At 38.9% G+C, this 19,519-nt stretch overlaps 1 protein-coding gene across 1 annotated transcript in view; it reads right to left on the reverse strand.

Moving 5' to 3' along the window:
• The window catches only part of LOC126391212 (uncharacterized), a 59,398-nt gene that overhangs the window by 18,031 nt on the left and 21,848 nt on the right, over positions 1-19,519 (reverse strand). Inside the window, exon 3 of the mRNA XM_050045811.1 lies at positions 3,224-3,450. Coding sequence (XP_049901768.1) covers positions 3,224-3,450 — 227 coding nt within the window. The remainder of the gene's footprint in view (positions 1-3,223; positions 3,451-19,519) is intronic.

Below are 19,519 nucleotides of genomic sequence, written 5' to 3' on the forward strand. Positions count from 1 at the left end.
CTTTTGCAGCTGCAGCGGTGTTGCACTTCTTTTTGAAAACGTGTGCAAACTCGCCGTATGAGCGCATTAAGATTTCTAATTCTAGTGGGGTGAAAAACGCAGCCCTCCTCTTCCCCGTTGCCATGGTGACTCGTCGAATCGGGGCTCCATTGATGCTGGCTTTTTATAGTTGTGGTGCACGCGCTTAACTCCAGGTGAAACTACTCTGAGTTGATTAAACTGATTCAAATCAGCTGTTCTGGAACTGGAAACTCAGAGTTTCCTATCTCAGAGTAGATCAACTCAGAGTTCAGGATTAGACTCAGAGTTTGTTGAACCTGCTTTGTGAGACGGACCCCTGGTAGAACAGCGGTAAACACTTTTGATTTCTGATGTGGTTGGACAACTCATTTTTTATATCTGTAAAACGCGTTTTTTTGTTTCTGATTGTTTTTTGAACTAAAAATCGATAGTTGGTGGAAGTTATGTACCAAGACACATCACTGAACCAGCAAAAGGCATATAAATTTACTAGAAATAACCAGAAAAGAGGCTTAAACTCAATTACCACCTGGCAGCACAGAAGATCTATACAATCAACACAGTTTCAAGTTGGGCATCCAAGATCAGTGTCATCAATTCAGGATCTGACCAAATGTCTTCCCGTCTGTTGCTGAATAATGGTCAGAAAAGTGCTTTTGCAGAGCATTATGATGTCACAGTTAAGTTGCCCTTTGACCTTTTGCATATTGATTTAATCACTTCAACATTACATCCTAGTAGACAATTGTGTGAAATTCTGTCATAATTAGCGAAGTAATTTCTGACTTAGCGCCAAAAATATGCTTTGTGTGGTCACAGTGACCTCTTTTGACCACCAAATTCTTATCAGTTCATGGCTGAGCCTAAGTGAATATTTGTATCAAATCTGAAGAAATTCCCTCAAGGTGTTTTTGAGATATCACTACATTAGAATGAGATGGGTGCCAGATCACAGTGACCTTGACTTTCTACCACCAAAATCTAATCGGTTCATTGTTTAATCCAAGTGAATGTTTGTGCGAAATTTGAAAAAATTCCCCTGAGGAATTCTTGAGGTATCGCAAATGAGACAAAGGATGAATGGACAGATAACGCAAAAACATAATGCCTCCGGCCTTGGCTATTGCTGGCCCAGAGGTATAAAAAGGGTGATACAGACACAGCAGGAGGGGAAATAGGCATTAAGAGAGCACTTCATATACAATCATCAGCAGAAAAAAACATTACCAGGGCAAACAACACATAGGGCCCGATCTTCATCACAAAAGCACAACAACCAGTGCAAAGCATTCTGGTGGGCATACAGACTGTATGAGTGTCTCCATGCCACCTGATGTTTTGGTTCATGTACTGTATGCAAGAACTTGCAGCAATGCAAGAACTGAATTTGAGACTTGGTTCATATAACATGGAAATTATTAAAAAAAAATATGATTAAACAATTTGTAGAATATTGAGCAAGTCTGAAAAGCCTTAATAAAGAGGTGTGCATTCTGTGGCCTATGTCGTCACACACTTAAGTCATAATTTTAACATGTAGTATTGATTTGGAGCCACTGAGTCACATGACATGCAAGCTATTAAGCTATTGTTTTTCCATCATGATAATAAAGTCCATAGATTTATATAAAACAGATAAACTCCAAAGTGGCTGCAGCCCACAAACGCATATTAAGCGAAGACAGTCTGCACAGTTTTTGCTAATTTTATAATGCCCACACTAACACAATGCAATGTTGCTAAGCAACACAGTTGTTCTTGACTTTGGAGAGCTTAAATTTATAAACGTACAAACAAACTAGGGCCGGATGATGTGGCTTAAAAATAATATCACAATATTTTTAGTCTATATCGCGATACACAATATATATCACAATATTTTGAAATCTCCTTTAAACTACTGTAGACTACTAAAATACAAAATTATTAAATGAGCTGCAGTTAAAACAAAGTTAAATAAATTTGCTAGTGTCATAATAAATCTCAAAAAAGTACTGTTATAAAAAAGTTCAATAAAATGTTGTTTTAATAAAGTTGAATAAAGTACTTTTATGATTAAACAATCAAAGTGTAACCACTGGTGCTTTTATTTTGAAGCATCCGGCTCATCTTGGGCCTGAAGCGTTGAGCCGTGTGTCCTGGTCATAGTTCAGTAATAAAATCTCCTGACTGGCTCATGACAGCATTGTCCGCTTAAGTTTAGATCACTCTGGATGTCAATAAAGGAAGCGGTGCCAGTGTCAGTAAGTAGTTAAGCGAACTTTGCTCGCATCAGCACCAGAGTTGAGAGCATCAGAGCAGCAAAAAGAAATCAGGTGATTTTGAGATAAGACTTGGTTTGTAAACAGTATCCTGTGCTGCTTTGTGTATAAAGACACAGCAAAACAAAAGTGCAAGGATTGGACTGATAAAATGAGAGTTCACCTGAGTGATTTCAGACTGATTCAAGTAACTGCCATTTAGGGGGCAGCTCTACCTATTTTAATTCTCAATTTTCTATCCTGGATTAGTGTTGGGTGGTACCAGTTAGGTACCAGTACAAGGTAGGTCGATGCACTCTTTTTTTAACATATGGTGAGGTATAAATATACTAAACTTAACCATTACACATATTGCTGTCATCCTTCATTTGATTGCATTGTGCAAAAACTGCTACTGGACTCCTTAGGCCCTGGGTCAAGGTGTGCCCACACCTCCTGCAACCTCTGCACCCTTTGCTAGTGTAAGTTTCGTGTAAATGTCATGAAAAAGGCTGCATTTTGCTTCTACTTTTGCTGCTCTGCAATCTTAAATAGTTGGTTAGGTCATGTGCTAAGAATTAAACAGGGCCGGATCACAAGCATTGCCTTAAGATGGACACCACCAGGCAAAAGGAGACCTTGGAGGCCCAAAACCATCTGGCACAGAACTGTGACACTGAAGCTGGAAAAGATGAATCTGTCATGGGAAGAGGCTCAACATGCTGCCAAGGACTGAATGCAATGGAAAGAGATCATTGAAGCCTTATGTCCCATAGGGGATGAAGAGGAGTAAATAAGTAAGTAATCTTAAATTTGTGATCAAGAAGATAAAAAGAGCTAATCTTGCTGCCCCACAATCAGCTGAACTGTATGTGTATCTGTGTCAAATTCAATCTTCATCATACTGATGACACAACCAGACACCTTTCAGGCACAGAAGAATGTAGAAAGGATGATCAGACCTTGTTAGTCCTCCTGACCTGTAGGGAGAGCTGTGGAGGTCTTGGTAGGTGTCTCTCAGCTCCCTCTCTCCTGTCCTTCTCCTCCCCCTCTCTCCTCCTCCTTTGCTGTTCCTCCTCTCTCCTCTCTCTGTCCCTCCTCCTCTGTGCCCGGGCGGTTAGAGGGCAGAAGGACCTGACCGCTGCAGAGCCTCCAGGCCTTCCTCTCAGAGACCTAGAGTCTTGCTGCACTGTAAGACAGCAAAACACATGCAGATGCAGAAAGGCAGAAAAAAAATATTTATTCAAGCAAAGATAAACACGTGAGTATAGCATTTTGCTGGATGAATTAATCCACATCTTGCCTCAATCCTTAAGGCAGAAACATGGTCCATGCAGGTACGCACACACAGATGCTTTGAGCTACGCAAGATTTATCTCACATGTTGCATTCTGGAGTATGTCACCTAAAATCATAAGGCAACGCAAGCGCAATCTGCAATCAACAATCTGAGAGTTGCTGTGAGGGGGGTTATAACATCAAACAACAAGAGAAAGCTGAGCCCTCCTTTGTGGATTTCCTTCAGCTCAGAACCACAGCTGACCAGTTTGATGAGGCTCCAAGTAGTTGTTTCTCAACAGCTACATTAGGGTCAAAAGTTTTGTACTTGAAAAAATAAAATTTGAAACTGAAAATTCATGTGTTGAGCTTGAATTTTGAAAAATACAACAATGTATTCAAAATAAAAATAAGTGTATGAAACGTTTTTTCAGGTTAAATATAATTTTGATTCACTTTGGTAATTCTTTTGAATGAATAATTTATTTTCACTTTTCACTTCCATATGTATTTTAACATTTGAGGTCTTATTTTTTTCAGTTGCATGTTTTATCTTTTCAGATTCAGATCTTATTTTTTACAGTTTCAAATCTTATTTTTTCACTTTCAGATCTTGTTTTTTTTTTCAGTTTCAAATCTGTTTTTTGAGTTTCAGACTTTTGACCCTGATGTGGTGTGGCATCAACTGAGAGGGGTGTGGAATCATGAGTGACAGTGCCTTCAGGGAACGTAGGAACTAAACAAATTCTGACTCAACACTTATATACACCATATTCATGTGACTGGCAGTGTAACAATTGATGCCAGTGACAATCTTCCATTTAAAAATCTGTTTTAGACAGTACGGAGCACCAATTGTGGTATAAGAGTGATAAAGTATGCCAGATTTTGCAGTTCAACGGCCACATTTTAAGTGCTGATATGTCTGATTTCCACATAGCACTGTGAACGCAGCGTAGTGTCCACTTCGCCTGCGATGATGGCGTCCGGTCGGTTGGGTCAATCTGCTGGAGCCCATACATCCAGCACACAAGTGAGAAATGTTAACCAAGTTTTGGGAAATCATAACAAATATTAAGGGGTCGTTTTTGTGACAACATACATTTTTTTTGTGACGTCTTTTAAGTGGCGAATTTGTCAGAGCTGGGAAAGTGTGATTGTCCACAGCTCCATCATCACGGCCCTGTTGATGCTTCCACATCCAGTAAACGTGTCCCCTGGATGAAACCTTTGAGCTTGGGGAAAAGGAAACAATCCTAAAACACCTCCCTACTCACCTGACCTGGCTGCAGGTGATTTTTGTGGCTCCAGGTGAGTAGGGAGGTGTTTTAGGATTGTTTCCTTTTCCCCAAGCTCAAAGGTTTCATCCAGGGGACACATCTGGATGTGGAAGCATCAACAGGGCTGTGACGATGGAACTGTGAAAATGTATGTTGTCACAAAAACGACACTTGTTATGATTTCCCAAAACTTAGTTAACATTTCTCACCTGTGTGCTGGATGTATGGGCTCCAGCAGATTGACCCGACCGACTGGACCATTATCGCAAGCAAAACGGACACTACGCTGCGTTCACAGTGCTATGTGGAAATCAGACATATCAGCACTTATAATGTGGCTGTTGAACTGCAAAATCTGGCATAATTTATCGCTCTTATACCGCAATTGGTGCTCAGTACTGTCTAAAACAGATTTCTAAATGGAAGTTTGTCACTGGCATCAATTTTTACACTGCCAGTCATATGAATATGGTGTATATACAGTAAGTGTTGAGTCAGAATTTTTTTAGTTCCTACGTTCCCCGAAGGCACTGTCACTCATGATTCCACACCCCTCTCAGTTGATGCCACGCCCCCCACGCCACATCAGGGTCAAAACATCTGAAAGTGAAAAAAAGATTTGAAAGTGAAAAATAAGATCTGAATCTGAAAAGATAAAACATGCAACTGAAAAAAATAAGATCTCAAATGTTAAAATAAATATGGAAGTGAAAAGTAAAAATAAATTATTCATTCAAAAGAATTACCAAAGTTTCATATACTTATTTTTATTTTGAATACATTGTTGTATTTTTCAAAATTCAAGATCATGAATTTTCAGTTTCAAATTTTATTTTTTCAAGTACAAAACTTTTGACCCTAATGTAGCTCCATATAGTACTGACCCCAAGGGGCCTTCAGAAAACATTGAGGGCGCTGAACAGGCATTAACACCCCCAAAATGAGGTCTTTGTAAAACATAAAGCCAGAAAGATGTGGCCATGGGTGGAACAGGGTGATAACGTATTCTCTGGCCAGAAATCCAAATAGAGTATCTAGTCTAGAATATGACTTTTGGACTGTGTAGCACCTCTAAATGATGCAAGATTCAAAGAATCCACTATGGATTCCACTCAAGTCACCAGACATGGGGTATGAATGGCAACATAAATGGATAAAATTACCCAGAATGAGCACTCAGTTCTCCTTAGAAAAAACAACTGATAAGAGTTCTAAAATGTCGGTAATAAAAATTGTTGTACTGTGGTAATCTATGAACTACAATAAAGAAAGGGACATAAACATGACCTGTGGTAAAAAATTAAAAAAAACAAGAAAAAAAAAACGCATAGGATTTCAAATGAAATAAAATTACCAAAGGAAATGAGAGAGCACTTCAAACATTTCTTGTAAAAAAACAAAACAAAACAAAACAAAACAAAACAAAAAGAAACAGCTATACCACCCCCTCTTTTAAATGGTTGAGGAAGATGGAAACGTTTAAAATCATATTGTGTAGCAGCAGAGCAGCTGTTCAGTTAGTTCATTAATTAACGCACTTAATACCACCGGTAACAATAGTGACTGCAAAAAAAGTTTTCTTGTTCAATATTTTTATTGTTATTCCCATGATCAATATTTCATGACAAGTGTTAAGTGTAAAGGTTCAAAAATAAGGACAGCAATTATAAACAAGGACATAACTGTACACCATTCTTCTTGAAAGTCATGAAATTTATGACCATACTCTATAACCCACCCTCCACCCACCAACCCCTACCCTGAGGGAAACAGATACATACACAAACACAGGACAATACAGACACTTAACCTACACTAAATGACAAGATAAATCAAGTACACAAACACACTCACACTCTCACACAAGGGAAGCAGTACTAGGAATAAGATAATTCTTCTGTATCATCACCTTCCGGTTGGGAACCACTCAACCCCACAATAAAGAGGTCACCAGAATAACTAATGAAAAGATGACATCTTGGGAGTCCATGGTTCACACTGGAAGACATCATCATAGATATACGTACATGCATACACAGATCACATACTGAATACATATATTATACATAATTAGATTTCAGTATTGATATGTTCATGTACTTCTGTAGCCCAATTTGTACTTCAGCTTCTATAATGATTAAGACTGGCTGCCAGGTATGCAGAAACTGGTCCAATCTGTTTTTAATCATGTATGATAACCTTTCTGGTGGAATTAAATTCAAAAACTTTTCAAACCAAAGTGAAACATCTGGAGATTCATGATCAACCCATCTTTGAAGAGTACATAACCTTGCTGCAAACCAACAAATTCTCAATATAAGTTTGAATTTATCCGCAGGTATTTCAACTTCATCTAGTCCTAGAATACAAATACCTGGGTTTAATGTTGACCTGCATCCTAGCAATCCATCAATTTTCTTTTTAACACCATTCCAAAATTCAATTATCTTTGGGCATTCCCAGAAGACATGGAAATATGTAGCTTTGCCAGTGTTACATTTCGGACAGATTGTGGTACAATCAGGATCATATTTGGATCTAACACACTGCGTAACATGAAGTTTGTGTATGATCTTAAATTGTGTTTCATGAGACAGACTTGAGCAACTTATCTTTTTTGCATTCAATAAAATTGTTTCCCATTCGTCTTTACTTATTGTAATCCCAAAATCTAATTCCCAGGAACGTCTACTGACATCAGTATCAATCTTTTCCCATTTTACAAGTTCCCCATACAAATAACTTAATATCTTTTTATGTACAGAGATGGATTTTAGCAGCGATGTTTCAGGAAAGTTAATCTCAGCCTTCTTCTTGTAGTAGGAGAAAGACTGAACATAACTTCTCAACTGCAAGTATCTAAAAAAATGTGTTTGTTCTAATCCATACTCTGTCCTCAACTGATAAAAGGATTTCATTACCAGTCCATCAAACAGATCCTTTATATTAGTTATCCCTACTTCCCTCCATCTCTTAAACCCAGTATCTAAGCAAGAGGGAGGGAAGTGAGGGTTGTTAACACAGGGTTCCTACACATTTGGAATTTCAAAATTCCATACTTTTCCATACCCTAATTTACGTTTTTTTTTTTTCTCTGCGTTTTTTTCCCCCAGAGAATATGCGACATCTGAGTAAATATATCAGTGTATCATATTTCACATCATATTTAATATTTAATTATTCTTAATAGGCGATTGTAGCCAAGTACCATAATGGCATGCAAATAAAAACTCAGATAAGTTCAATGTCTGGGCTGAGGCAAAAAGGTTGGGACTCAAGTGATGCAGTAACGAGACGTCGGCGTTTTTTCCTTTCATGTGGCTCAGAATCACCTTCTCCCCCATGTTGGCGATGTCAAACGATTTCACACAAAGCTTGCATCTAGCTGTGTGTGTGAATTGGGAATCCTTGGCCAACCAGTATTTATATACGGTATTGTCAAGCCATCCATCCAAAAACTTGCATCTACCCATTGTGAACCACGTNTAACCACAGGGCATCATGATGATTCTGGAACAACGGGACTTCAGAACAATGGGTTTAATATGGTCGGAACAATGGGATGTCGGACCAATGGGCTGTCGGACCAATGGGCAGTTCCCTTGTCAATCAGGTAAAAGGGGCGGTATGTTTTCTGAGACGTTTGCTCTCACACAAACTGTGCTTGGCCCGGCATAAAACACGATCTGGACTGATTAAATTATTTTTGGAAATACCTAATTTTCTATTTTAGAAAACAGTATTTTAGAACAGTGGTAATGTCTGGGAACATAAATATTTTTCCATACTTTATTTTTCATTTTCCATACTTTTTAATACCTGGAAATTGATCAAATTTATTTCCATACTTTTCCATACTTTCCATACTTGTATAGGAACCCTGTTCCACCATCCCATAGTATTTACATATTTTATACCAAGTGCTTAAAATGTTTTTAACCACAAAATTGTCTCGTAACAAAGAATGTAAGCTAGTTTTTTTCTTTAAATGGTAAATCAGATGGTGAGAGTGATTCACACCCAATCATTTCTAAGTGTGGAAATACTATTTTAAAATCCTCTTTAATCCAGTACATCATATGTCTCATTTGGGAAGCCCAGTGATAGAGCTTGTAATCAGGTACAGACAGGCCTCTCTTGGTTATAGGGAGCTGTAGTTTTATCAATTTAAATCTGTTTTTTATTGTCTCATATGAACTTACATAAATATTTATTTAGATTTCTAAAGTATTTCATTGGAGTATCTGTTGGCAACATTTGAACAGGGTACAATATCCTCAGCAAAATGTTCATTTTAATTAATGCGATCCTTCCAATCAGACAAACGAAGCACAGACCATCTTTGTAAATCATTTTTGATCTTGGTTATAACAGGTACTATATTGTATTTTGTTAGTTGCTGCAGTTCATATGGGACAAAGATACCAAGGTATTTAACACCATCTCTGCAAATCTGAAATGCGGTGTCTTGCTTACCCTCTCGCAGTCTTCCCATAGGTAGTGCCAAGGACTTACTAAAGGTAATCCTATAACCTGAGAATCTACTGAATATATTAATAACTTTGATACGTTCTGGCAAAGAGGTTCTTGGGTTAGTTAAAAACAGCAATACATCATCTGCATACAAAACAATCTTGTGCATATGATTCTTAGTTTTTATACCAGTTATTTTTTCATTCAATCTAATAGCTTCAGCCAGGGGCTCCATCACAAGAGCAAACAACAGTGGTGACAGGGGGCACCCTTCTCTTTTCCCTCAGTTTATGGGAAAAGCAGATGAGAGTGTACCATTCACTGAAATCATTGATTTTGGATCCGTATAAAGTAACTTAACCAAGTGTATAAATGTTTCAGGGGAAAGAAAATTTGTATAAAACCTTGAAGAGGTATATCCATTCAATTCTGTCAAAGGCTTTCTCAGCGTCTAAACTTAGAATATGTGCATCTTTGTGTTTATGTTTAATGTACTGCATAACCCCCAACAATCTTCTGACATTAAAATAAGCCTGTCTTCCGGGAATAAATCCTGTCTGATCCGGAGATACTAACCTTGGAATAAAATAATTAAGTCTTCGAACTAAAAGTTTTGCTAATGTATTTGAATCTGTGTTTTGATTTGAAATAGTAAAAATAATAATATTTTCTTTTGGAATTACTGTTATTGCAGCTAATTTTAAAGTACTAGGTAGACTTTTAACCAAAAAGTGTTTAAACATGTTTTTCAAACGTGGGGAAAGTATATTTTTAAACGTTTTATATATCTCAACTGGCAGGCCATCTGGGCCACATGCCTTTCACTTGACAATGAGTCAACAGCATTCATAATTTCTGTAGTGGACATTTCTGCACCCAAATTACCTATTATTTCCTCTGTTGATAATTGAGTTTTAATTTGTTCATAAATATATTTCCTTCTCTTAGTAGTGGCATAAGAGATAATAATGCCCCTCATGTACGCCTTGGTAGTTTCCCACAAAATAGACGGAGTTACCTCATTGTTATCATTTTCATTAATAAACATTCTTAACTCCCTTTCTGCCCATTCACAGAACGAGAGTATGTTTTATGAGGGTTGGAATAAAAAGAAAAATCATTTTGAAAAGGCTTCATGAGTCTCCATATATCTGCCAGACCAACTTCATCCATCATCTGCTGGACTGCTTTGGCTCTAATTCTGATGTTCTGTGATTTAGGAACTGGGCGTTTATCTTTAATAGGGTCTAAAACACAATTTGAGTCTCCTCCAACAATTGTTAGAGGGCAACAATATTCCAAAAGTAGGCTAGTTAGTTTAGTGAATAGACACACAGAAACATTTGGGGTGGCATATACATTAACAATGGTAATTCTTTCTCCGTATAAATAACCATGTAGAGATATATAACACTCCTCTGTATCAACCTCACAAACATCTACTTCAACAGGTAAGTGTTTGCTTATCAGTACTGCCACACCCCTGCTCCTGCTATTGTAACTGGCTGAGTAGACTAACCAACCCAGTCTCTTTTGAACTTAGTATGTTCTGCCTTGTTAGGAAGCAAGGCAATAGAGGCTTTTTCTTTTTTTAAAAATGACAAGATCTTTTTCCTCTTGATGGGATGGTGGGATCCATTTATATTCCATGAACATACCTTAATTATTGCATTAGGATCTGTAACCATTTTCTGGCATTTAAATGTCAGTTAACATGAAATCCATATAATGTATGTAATTCCATAAACTGCTTTCCCTTTTCACGCACACAAAACATAAAAAAGACAAAAAAACACAAACATCTTTTTCCCTCCCAAGTTAAGTAAGGGTCCATCACCCTACCTCTGGACCTCATCCCAACCTCATTGCTTTAGCAGTCCTGCTATATTTAAACTAAAATAAATCCTCACCTCATTGACATCACCACCTTTGTACAATTGCAGAGTGATCCTTTAATTTATTGGGGTTTTTTGTTTTGTTTTTCCCCTTCACAATCTCCTATTTTACATAATATGCACTATGCAACATTAACAAGAAGTATTAATATTGTCTTAGATTCCCCCTCCCTTGCCCCCATCCAGCAAAAAAAATAAAACAAAAACAAATAGAAACAAGGAAATAAGTAATTATTAAATAAATGGGATGGTGAGGGACTGACACCCCTTAATAGTCAAGAGCTATTTAAAGCATCATATTAGCCTATCCATCTACATTCTTAAACATAAATAGGCTCTGTATTGTCAAATGAAATTTCATATCAAGTGCAGCGCCTCAAATGCCCAGCTCCATGGCGCAGTACTGTTCTCTATTAATCCACAATTTATGATTCAAAGCGAATAAAACAAAAGAGGGAGACATATGTGTTGGGAATGGAGGAGTCAGTTCAAGTCTTCTAAGTAACTGGCAGGGTTATTAACATTGTATGAGGTGGAAAAAAAACAGTCAGTAGGCGTAACATCTGAGCCACATAGTCAAATAATCCAATAGTTTTCTCAGGATATGTCTTTAACAAAGTTCTCAGCTTCAGACTTCTTTTGAAGGGCCTTTTCTGGCCCTCATACTCCACAAAGTGTGTTGCTGGAAAATACAGTCCATACCTTAACTCCATGTCACGGACACGCTCCTTCACTGGTTCGAAGGACTTACGTTTCTCCCGAACAGCTGCGCTGAAGTCTGGGTACAGAAAAAAAACTCTTCCCGTTGAACTTCAGCTCTCCAACTTCTCTGGCTCGTCGCATAACTTTGATCTTCTGCTGATAACTCAGGAATTTAAGGATGATCGGTCTCCCTGCTTGACTAGAAGATGCTCGTCTTTCCCGAATCCTGTGCGCACTCTCCACCATTAGCGGTTCCGGATCTTGTTCCAAACCCAGGGCATGCATCAGGAGTCAGGCAGCAAATGCGACCGTGTTCTTTCCTTCTGATCCCTCCGGGATACCCATGATTAATAGGTTAGACTGGTGACTTTTGTTCTCCATATAGTCCACCTTGGATTTCAGGTTGTCTACCTCCTTCTGAAGAGAATTAATTTTCTCTGTGGCAATATGCAGATTATCCTCATTTGCGCTCACTCTCTGCTGCATTTCTTCGTATTGCTGATTGAGTGTGGCCATATTAACATCGACCGATTTAGTTTTTCCTTAATGGCACAGAAGTTTTGCGTCAGCTCACCTTTTATCTCAGTGACCACTCACCACAGAGTTTGGAGTGTTATTTGTTCTTGATCCTGCAGCATGATTGTTTCTGTTCCTTGACCGGCAGGTTAACACAGCTTTACAACATTAGTTTGGCGTGGCTGCAGTCCTCAGGTGGTGCTCTGATTGAATCTTTTGGCTAAACAATTGTCCTCCTCCTGGTAATATTTAAGTCTTCCAGCTCAGTTCAAACGTCTATATTGTCGTAAAGTCCACCTCACATTGTATTTATTAAAGGATTAGCACTAAGGCAGACAGACCCATTGCGCGGCGCTACACACGCACATCCACTCCTACCGCCATCTTCAGCTTAAGCCTGTCAACATAACTGAAAAAAAGTTTTCAGTTATAAGGCTCTAAAAATGTTACCAAATGATGTATTGATGCATTTCCAGCAAATATTGAAATAATAAAGGGTCTCAATGAAATATTTGCAGTGTCACATGTTCAATGTAAATTGACACACAACCAGAGCTGTTTACTTCCTCGTTGTACCATGAGACAAGGATGGCTTCATCAGAGCTCCCAAACAATAGGTTAGTTAAATCTGTTAACATAAAGGTAGGACAGAAATCTTTGATACACTTTATGATTAAGGTGTCTAGTATTAATATGTGCATTTACAAGAACTCAACTTTGTTCAGTGGGGTCATAGAATTAGTGAACATGTTGACGGCGACAATAGTGACCAGTGGGATAACACAGTGCATCTAAATGTACATGCACTTCTACACATACATAGTACTATGTTTCTTAGGCTCACTTTGAGTGAAGTTTTAGATATGTGGGATCTAGGTGCAAGCCCAGACAAAGCATACAACCTTACAGTTGTCCCTCAAAATCAAAAAGTTGCTGTCTTCAGTGACTGTGATAACGATGGGTCAGATATAGACTATGAGGGGAAGACAGGCCATTTGCCAGCCAGGCTGTTGAATTCATATGCTGAGCTCATGCAAAAAGAGCATGACAGGAACATCTTCATCAGTGATAATGATCCCCCCCTCTCATTCTGAAGTCATCAAATACTGCCGCTTTGTCAGTGATTTCTGCGTCAGACCCCTGTGGGTGGGCGATATATATTGAATATATTCGATAAATCATGGCTTGTTTCTTGTGAAATGTATGAAATGACTATATCGCAACCATCATGTACAAATTGTCATGTGAATGTTTTAAGCCATCAGCATTTCGCTTCTCTCACTCTCTGCTAATACTCCTCTCACAGCAAGCAGCACACTAACCCGCCCATCCAGAAAACTCTCTTACCTGCATGCATATTTTTGTATCAGGAGTGGAGGGAAGAAAGCATGGAGAGAGCCAAAAAAAGTGAAGAGCCCAGGCAGGTTTACGAGTTACGAGTAAGAGACGGTGCTTGCAGATAGAGACTGATGACTTGGTTCCAAAGAAAAACAGCACTGGATCTATCATCTGGCAGTAGTTCGGATTGCGCAGGGAAGACTTTGAGCAAAACAGGGTTATCTGCAAAATATGACGCAAAACCGTACGAAAGGTAGCAGTACCACAAATTTGTTTCACCACCTGAAATGCCATCCACCACATACTCCACATGTCCACATCTCCATTTACACCACACAAAAAGGTCAAAGGAACCAGCCCCAAAGCAAATGACCCTGGCTCCTTCATTTGCCAAATCAGTCCCATATGACAAAAAAAGTCAAATGGAAAGAGATAAAGGCCGTAGTAAAAAAAATACATTCCCAAAAACATGGCCCCAGTTAGTGTTGTGGAAAAGCCAGGATTCAAAAATCTCATTAAGACACTTGACCCACAGTATGATTTGCCTGGTTGCAATTTTTTTGCAGAGGAAGTGCTACCAGAGTTGTACATTTTAGTAAAAGTAAAGGTGACCCACCAGCTAACAAATATGACCCACTTCTCCACAACTACAGATCTGTGATCCAGCAGAACCTGCGAGCCTTATCTCAACTTAACAGTACATTATTATCTTCTTCATCTTCATCCTCTTGAGGGTCGCGGGGCGGCTGGAGCCTATCCCAGCTGACATCGGGCGAGAGGCAGGGTACACCCTGGACGGGTCGCCAGACTATCGCAGGGCTGACACATAGAGACAGACAACCATTCACACTCACATTCACACCTATGGACAATTTAGAGTCATCAATTAACCTAGTCCCCAATCTGCATGTCTTTGGACTGTGGGAGGAAGCCGGAGTGCCCGGAAAGAACCCACGCTGACACAGGGAGAACATGCAAACTCCACACAGAAGGGCTCCCACACCCGGGATCGAACCGGCAACCCTCTTGCTGTGAGGCGACAGTGCTAACCACCACACCACTGTGCCGCCCACATTATTATTATCAGTAATCGTAAATATAACTAAGACAGCATTTCATAATTTGTCACATTAAAAACTATGTAAGAGTATTTCATGATTTTTCCATGCAGTTAAAAACTGTGAGAGTATTTTTAATGATTGTGTCATGCAATCAAAAACTGTGAGAGCGTTCATGTTTTTTTTCGCGCAGTTAATAACTATGTGAGAGTGTTTCATGATTTTCTTTTCATGCAGTTAAAAACATAGCATATTTTTAATGTTTTTTTTTCATGCAGTTATGAATTATGTGTATTTCATAATTTTTTAAGCAGTTAAAATCTGAGAATATTTCATGATATTTTTTCATGCAATTAAAAATTGTGTGTGTGTGTTGTGTGTGTCCACATTATGTATTTATTGCCAGAAAACTATTTGGTTAAAGTGGATTTAAAATCTGTCTGAGATCTGTAGAAAATACATTAAAAACTAATTTCCAAATTACAATATATTATTATAACATTTTATATGTTTTCTTTATTTTCAGAGAGAAGCTTAAAAGACCCCCATATTGAGAATGCTGTTGCTGTTTGCAAGATGATTGTGAGCAGCATCTCATTCAGTTGGAAGAGGAGGAAAGACCTGGCCACAGCGCAGAAAGAGCTAAATATCCCTGCACACCAGCTAATCAGCAAGTCTCCAACCAGGTGGGGATCCCGCCAGAAGATGATTGAGCAGACGCTGGAGCAGGAGCGAGCCATATCTCAGGTCTTGGCCTCAGACAAGAAAATACAGCATCTTGGCCCAACCTGGCAAGACCTGGAAGTCCTCGAGTCAGTGCACAAGGCTCTAAAACCCCTTGTCAAATTCACTGATGCTCTATCGAGTAAGGATTATGTTACAGTGTCTTATGTCAAGCCTGTGCTTTATCTCTTCCACTCCAGCATCTTGGCAATTCAGGAGGATGACACTTCACTGATCCAGTCCATCAAAGTCTCCTTCCTGGATTACCCGAGGGAGAAATTTGCTGACCCTGCCACCAATGCCCTGCTAGACATAGCATAGTTAGTGGATCCCAGGTTCAAGTCAACATACATAACTGCAGAAAAGGCAGAGGAAATCAAGAGCAGAGCCATATTGGAGATGGAGACGGAGAGAATGCTGTTTGACCAAGGCACAGCAGGGTCAGCTGCTTCACATCCTCATAAAGTCCCAATAGTATCAGACCCACAACCACCAAAAAAGAAAACCCTAGGAAGTTTGGAGTGCAGCAGCCTGGCTAGAAATTAAAAGGTTTGCTAAATTTAATTTGATTATGATTTTCCCCTTTTTGCATGCAAATTTAAAAAAACAAAAATCCAATAGAAGTGTCTACTTGAATCATCATATTGGTGTCATATTATGCATCAAGGGTTGAATCTAACATTGATACAGTGATTTAGCGGAGATTTCAAAATATCAAGATATTGTTTATAGGCCATATCGTGCAGCCCTACCTGATACCAAAAGCCACCATATGGTTGGGTGAATGGCACCTAGCACAACGAAATGATACATTGCTGGACGCAGTCAGGTTGAAACGCTGCTGGTAACAACGTAATATAAGGAACAGGATGGTCCGCATAGGGTGGGCAGGAGGGGTGGTGGATGGGTCCAACAAACCCTGGGCTTTTACCCAAGAGCCGAGTGTTCCCTTCCTGAATGCTTGTTTTTTTCTAAACAAGAGTGTGTGTGTGTGTGTGTGTGTGTGTCGGTAGGTAAGCATGGATGTAGGGTGTGTGTTAGATAGGGTAGAAAGGAGGAGCGGAGGAAGCACACACAAAAAAAGTAAAAAGTTAAATAAAATAAAATAACTAGATTAATTACTTAAAATAATAATAATTAATTAAATACTAATAATAATAACAATAATGATAACAGATACTACTGCTACTGCAAAAGTAATTCAATTAACAGAGAGAGAAAAAAGTAAAATCTTAGTAATAATAATAGTGGACAAAAGGTTTACCATTCCTTATATAAAAAGAAACTGAGTAAGCACCGCCCTGACCAGTGGGCGTGAAGCACAACCCGAGCCCCAGAAGCGGGTCTGCAGGACCGATTTTTTTTTTTTTTTTCCAAATTCCGTTTTCCTTCATTCTCCCTTCTTTTTCTCCGTTTCCATCTCCTCCTCATCCTCTCTTTTTCTTCTATGCTTCTCCTCCGCTTAACTGATTGGGCCAGCTGTGGGTGCCCCCAGACCTTAATAAGAGGGGACTGGCCCATTGTGGACACAACCCCTGTAAATAAACAGACCCGAAGGAGGGTGCCTGTGTATTAGGGGTTTCCAGCGAGTGGAGTGCATGATTTTACATCTTTGAGGATTTTATGTTAGACCCTGACTTCATTCCCCTGCCCCAACCCATTGTACCCCCAGCCACCAGGGACAAGGCGGAGTACACCCCCAACACCTTTATAAAGGTGTTGGGGTGTACAGCGGCTTATAATCCGCTGTCACTTACTGTGATTTACTTTGGTATGTAGAAACGAAAAGAGGAAAAAAAAAAAAAAACTTTCTGCTGTTTATTTGGTTCAGGTTGATTGATGATTTGTCTTCCAGAATGCAGAGTGAAGGGGATAGTGGGATGTGGCAGCCCAAGAACAGGGATAATGCATTTGTGATTTCTTTCCGGAAGTGTTGAATGGGTGTGCAGTACCAGGTGGCATGAATGTAGTTATCTGGGCTATTTTGAGTGCAGTGTGAACAGATTTTAGGTGAGAGCCCCATTTTAAACATTTTTTGTCCAGTGAGGTGAGTTATGTGAAGTGTCCTATATTGTATGAGTTGTAAGTTGGCAGGGCCGGACTGAGACAAAAATTCAGGCCGGGAGTCATACATCCACCCAGGCCACCCAGTCCACACATTACATGCTCACACACGTGCACGTGCACACGGACACACATATGGGCTAAGTAATCACCAAGGCTCATTATTCCAGACTGACAGTCACACAACAACTCTATTAAACACAACTTTAACAACAACCCTACTCATAGTCCTCCAGTCCAGTGCTTTTCTCTTCCCTACCCTCACCAAATGTGCCCCTCAATAAACCAGGACTCCTATATGAATGGGTATTATGCTGAACTAAACAGCATGATTGTATTATTTTGTCAGCAAATCATTTTGAAGTCAGCTTATCATAATCCTCAGTTGCTCTTCTGAGGTTTCTACCGTTTTTTCCCCCCCCGTTAAAGGGTTTTTTTTGGGGAGTTTTCCTTATCCTCTGTGAGGGTCCTAAGGACAGAGGGATGTCATATGCTGTAAAGCCCTGTGAGGCAAATTGTGATTTGTGATATTGGGCTTTCTAAATAAAATTGATTGACTGATTGATAATCAATATGGCAACACCCATATTCAGTGCAACAGTAAAACAAGTAAAAATATAAGTCAGCAGCAACTTCAACTTATCTGATCTTATTTTAGTAACATTAGATAGATATTGAAACAGATATTGAGGGGTCCCCAAACTGTTTCAGCCTGCGCTGCAACCCACCTGTGGAGGTATTTTTGACCAAGGAAGACCTACCAAATATTTTGTGCAGTAAAATAAGCAATGTAGCAATGTTCTCACTACCATATAAAAACAATGGTGAAATAATTAAATTGTTTCTATGTATTGGTCAGTAGTCATCAATATAGTATTCCCTTTTTCAGTCTTCAAAGATACTGCAATGATCAAATGAAAGACAAAGGCAGGTCAAAATCACACAAATTTTAGTGAGATTTTAATTTAAACAATAAAACAATCACACAATTCTGTTTCAATTTGTGTTTCAAAGTTACAGCTGTAACCTACATGCACATTATAATATAGAAAATAAAGTGCTGTGACTTTTAGTTAAAATAAAATAAACAGCTTTAGCTAAACATAGCCTTAAAATAGTATGAAGTATCAAGTATGCATGCATGCATGCATGTATCTTTTTCTCCATAAAAAGTGTTTAGTGTGGCACCTGGACCTCTGTTGTTATCCACTCATGGGTTGGGACCCAAAACATCACTGCCTTAGAAGGTCAGCAGGTTGCGCATTTCAGCTATGTAACCCTACATGCAAATGAAAATACAGAAAATAGGGCTGTAACTGTTCTCACTTTGTGAAATAAAATAAACTTAACTTAAAGGCCCAGTGTGTAATAATCAATGTAGTTTGTGGAACAAACCTAGAGAAAAATTGAACCTAATATTTATGAATGTGTTAAAATAAGAATATAATCGTTTAACTATTAAAATCATTTTACTTTTAACTACTTAGAATAAGCCTTGGATTTTATTCATACATTCATACACCTGACCGCTTGCTCCCCAATTTTACACAATGAACCTTTAACCAAACATACCTTTAAAGATAGCCAGCCAGCCAGCCAGCCAGCCAGCCACACACACACACACACACACACACACACACACACACACACACACACACACACACACACACACTCCATATGATGGAGTTGTGAACAAAAACTTAAGACATCACCACACATATTTAACCAAAACAAGCATATGAACACAACAGCTAACCAAAACCAGCATACAGCACAACCAGATGAGCACACTGAGGAAGCCGTTAAGTCAGAAAGTTCATTTGACCATTGTTTACTGTAATGGAAGCAATTAATTAGTCTTCAATCATACTTAAAGTGCATAGAAAACAAGTAGGCCTAACTCCTCTCTGCTGGCACAGTGATAATAATAA

This window comes from Epinephelus moara, chromosome 6 (assembly GCF_006386435.1).
Source record: "Epinephelus moara isolate mb chromosome 6, YSFRI_EMoa_1.0, whole genome shotgun sequence".
NCBI lineage: Eukaryota > Metazoa > Chordata > Actinopteri > Perciformes > Serranidae > Epinephelus > Epinephelus moara.